Source organism: Pomacea canaliculata, linkage group LG6 (assembly GCF_003073045.1).
Source record: "Pomacea canaliculata isolate SZHN2017 linkage group LG6, ASM307304v1, whole genome shotgun sequence".
In the NCBI taxonomy this organism is placed as follows: Eukaryota; Metazoa; Mollusca; class Gastropoda; order Architaenioglossa; family Ampullariidae; genus Pomacea; species Pomacea canaliculata.
In genome coordinates, this window is record NC_037595.1 from 9,015,372 (window position 1) to 9,018,510 (window position 3,139).

The following is a 3,139-nucleotide window of genomic DNA, read 5'->3' on the forward strand; positions in this document are numbered from 1 at the left end:
ATTTTTTTTTTGACTTTATTTAGTTGTATCTTCTGCGTCGTGCATGCAATATTTGCTGGCATCTTAACCATTCCAGTTGCCTGTTCACTTGAGGGTTCTGTGCAGTCGTGTGTATAGGGTGGTGCTCATCCACCCTGCAGTGCATACCTTACACCTCATACACAGGACACTAAGTGGTACAGGTCGCATGCACAATTTATTGTCTGATTGAAGAACAGAAGGGAATATTTCCCCAGATTTGAGAAAAAATATGTGGCCTACATTGGGCTTGACGCAGCCATAAAAAAGAATATCGTTTCCCAGAATTCTGAAAAGACTGAAGAAAGTCAATTAGGCTCTGAGATGGATTCCTGAAGGGGATTTAACTCAGGTTATTAGGGATCACACACTGCCTGTCAGGGGCGATGAGAAAGCCTCCGAAATTAGATCGGTGTCGGATCACAGGGTTGGAGTTGTCTCGCTTTAGGATCCAGACTCTCTGCCCTTGCTGAAGGTTCAAGACGACCTCGTCAAAGAGGGTCAGCCGTGAGTCCTCGTTGTTGCCGGAGATGTAGGCCCACTCGGCATCTTCTTTCATCAGGCTGAGGCCGAACCCAGCTCCTGGCGGCGTCTCTGCCCTACAGGCGGCACGGGCATGGCGACAACAAATATGGAAATAAAACGATGGGAAAGTAGCATAAGTAAGGACGTGTTGGATGGAACGTACAGAAAAAATCCGGGATGGTGGTCTTTATAAGTTATGGACAATTTTCATTTCCTGTTTACTAACTCCCTGTTATAATTTTCACTCACCCACTTTGCAGCAAATTTAGTGAAATATTTGAAATACGTTTTGCATACAGAAATTAGTAATTCAATCTTTTTGTACATAGTTTCCAATATTTTTGAGATAAAATGATTTCATATTTATGACAGTAATTATCTTTATGTTCGGTTTAGGAAGTTTGTCATATATGTTAAATGAAGTGGTTTTTTTTTTTAATACTGAAACGCAAACCTTTATTCAATATAAGTGTAATTCTTGAATTTTTGTTTTTTTAACAAAAAACATTATCAATACTGATTGAGTTTTTAAAAACTACGCAGCGGGAAGCGGTGTATTTTTATAATATGAAAAATAATTTTTAAAAATTGGTAACAAAATTGTTCAAGTGTTTGACCGGAGTTATACTTACTGAACAAAGAATAAGTACATCCCTCCGACAGGCGCCGTGAAGTAACCGGTCTCAGGGTCGTAACCCTGGCCTTCGTTGTACATGATGTAGTCAAACTTGATGATCTCTTCCGGTGCCACGGTGAGGTTGACATCAAGCGTTAGTGTAAAGCCCACGTGTGGTGAACACTGAACGAGATCTGAAAAATGACAAAGAAAACGCAGAGACTGCAACAGCTTTTCGTGAAAATTTTCAAAGAAATTGTTGCAGAAAATGAACAGAAAGATATTGACGATAGCCATTGAAATTATTTATTTACAAAGTGCTACAGGTGTTAGACCATTAAATCCGTGTATTTTTGTATATAGCTTTTGGTTAAAGTAGAGAAAAAATATACGTTGCTAAATTAGTTCAAGAACAAAGACCATAGCATGAAAAATGAATTTGAGATAAATACACAAAAAAGCAGATGGCTGCAGATGGACATAAATATACAATAGTTTCTTTACCAAGCCTGCTTTTAAGTGCAGCAAGTTCACCCATTACTTCTTCCAAACGGCTGGCCATCTTGGCGACAACTTGGTCCCTGTCAGATGACCCTTCTGGCAGAGTGCTAGCCACAGATGTCGTGCACGTCATCACAACAACGATAAGCTGTTTAAGAAACATTGTTTTTGTCAGACTGCACCACTCTTTCTAGAAGAACACGTTGCTGTGGGATTTCAGTCTCATTTGTTGTGTTTCGGGCGCCCTTATATAGGGATCATGGAGGGACGACCTTGTCTGTGACGTCATGAAGAAGCGCCGGAAACTTTACAGGGTTACTGCCCTTGTCAGTTTGTCATTCACCGCCAGAGGAGTGACGTTCTCACTGCCTTCGAGATTGCATTCATAAGTAACCGAAACAGTTCCATCTTTTATTGGTGAATGAGGACAGGCTGTGATCCAGGATTGGGAACTGATTGGAAGGCTGTTGTGTTCGGATCGAGTTGTACACAACGCTTACAACAGACAAGGCGTCAGAATTCATACATGAGGTGTCACAACAAGCTACTACCAAAACTGGACAGGAGTTTTTACACCTATTCCCTTCATACATATACCGACATCGCTAGCGATTTACAGCAAACACAACACAGCAAACAAGACAAAGATAAAACAAGACCCTGTAGATGATGACATATATATTACGACATTGGCTAAATTTTAAAATTGATTAGTGTTTCGATTTGAACATTAAATAAAAAGGTCTTTGTAACAGTCATGAAATGATGGAAATGAATTTGATTTTATTAGTTTAAAAGTGTATATGTATAGCTTTAAAGTACATGCATATGCATATAGCTTTAAAGTATGATTTGCAGATATATCTGTATACGTGCATGTTTGGTAACCTCAGTAAGAAACCAAGAATATTCATCCACATGATAATAAATCTCTGCTTATTTAGAAACATCTGATCAGAACAAGCAAAAACGAAATCGATTTTAATTCTTCTCTAAGCTTGCTGAAGCTGTACATTCCAATATTTTTTAGCAAGGACATCATGCTACACTTTAATTTAGCGTCCCGACGATCAGAACTAATAGAAAGACAATTTATTTATGAAGCTTGTTTTACGACAAAGAGCCGATACGATAAGAACTCAAGGTACTGAGAGAGAGGTGACAAATGAAATTTACAAGTTCAATATACTTCTCATCGAACGATAAACAACGGGTGCGGCGTTAGACACTGTCAGGAGAGAATGCGAAGAGGGAAAAAATATTGTCCTGTAAATTAATCGTTAAAAAGGAGGAACGGAAAGATTAGCGCTAGACAGGGTAAACAAAAAGCAGCGTCGAACTCTTTATTAAAAATTTCTTTTATTTGTTTACAAAAGCACGAGGTTACAAAAATGTCTCCCTCCCGGCCTGATCTTTATTTTTTTTTTTAATATATTTTATTTTCCCCCTTTTTAATAATGGGAAGTAATTAATGTCATC

The 3,139-nt window shown here is 38.5% G+C and overlaps 1 protein-coding gene across 1 annotated transcript; it reads right to left on the reverse strand.

Moving 5' to 3' along the window:
* LOC112566428 (complement C1q subcomponent subunit C-like) lies at positions 1-1,889 on the reverse strand. The gene is made up of 3 exons (XM_025242610.1): positions 1,664-1,889; positions 1,176-1,353; positions 1-617 (listed from the first exon to the last, which is right to left on the reverse strand). The coding sequence occupies exons 1-3, from the start codon at positions 1,821-1,823 to the stop codon at positions 362-364; spliced, it is 594 nt and encodes a 197-aa protein (XP_025098395.1). The 5' UTR covers positions 1,824-1,889; the 3' UTR covers positions 1-361.
* Positions 1,890-3,139: the final 1,250 nt, after the last annotated feature.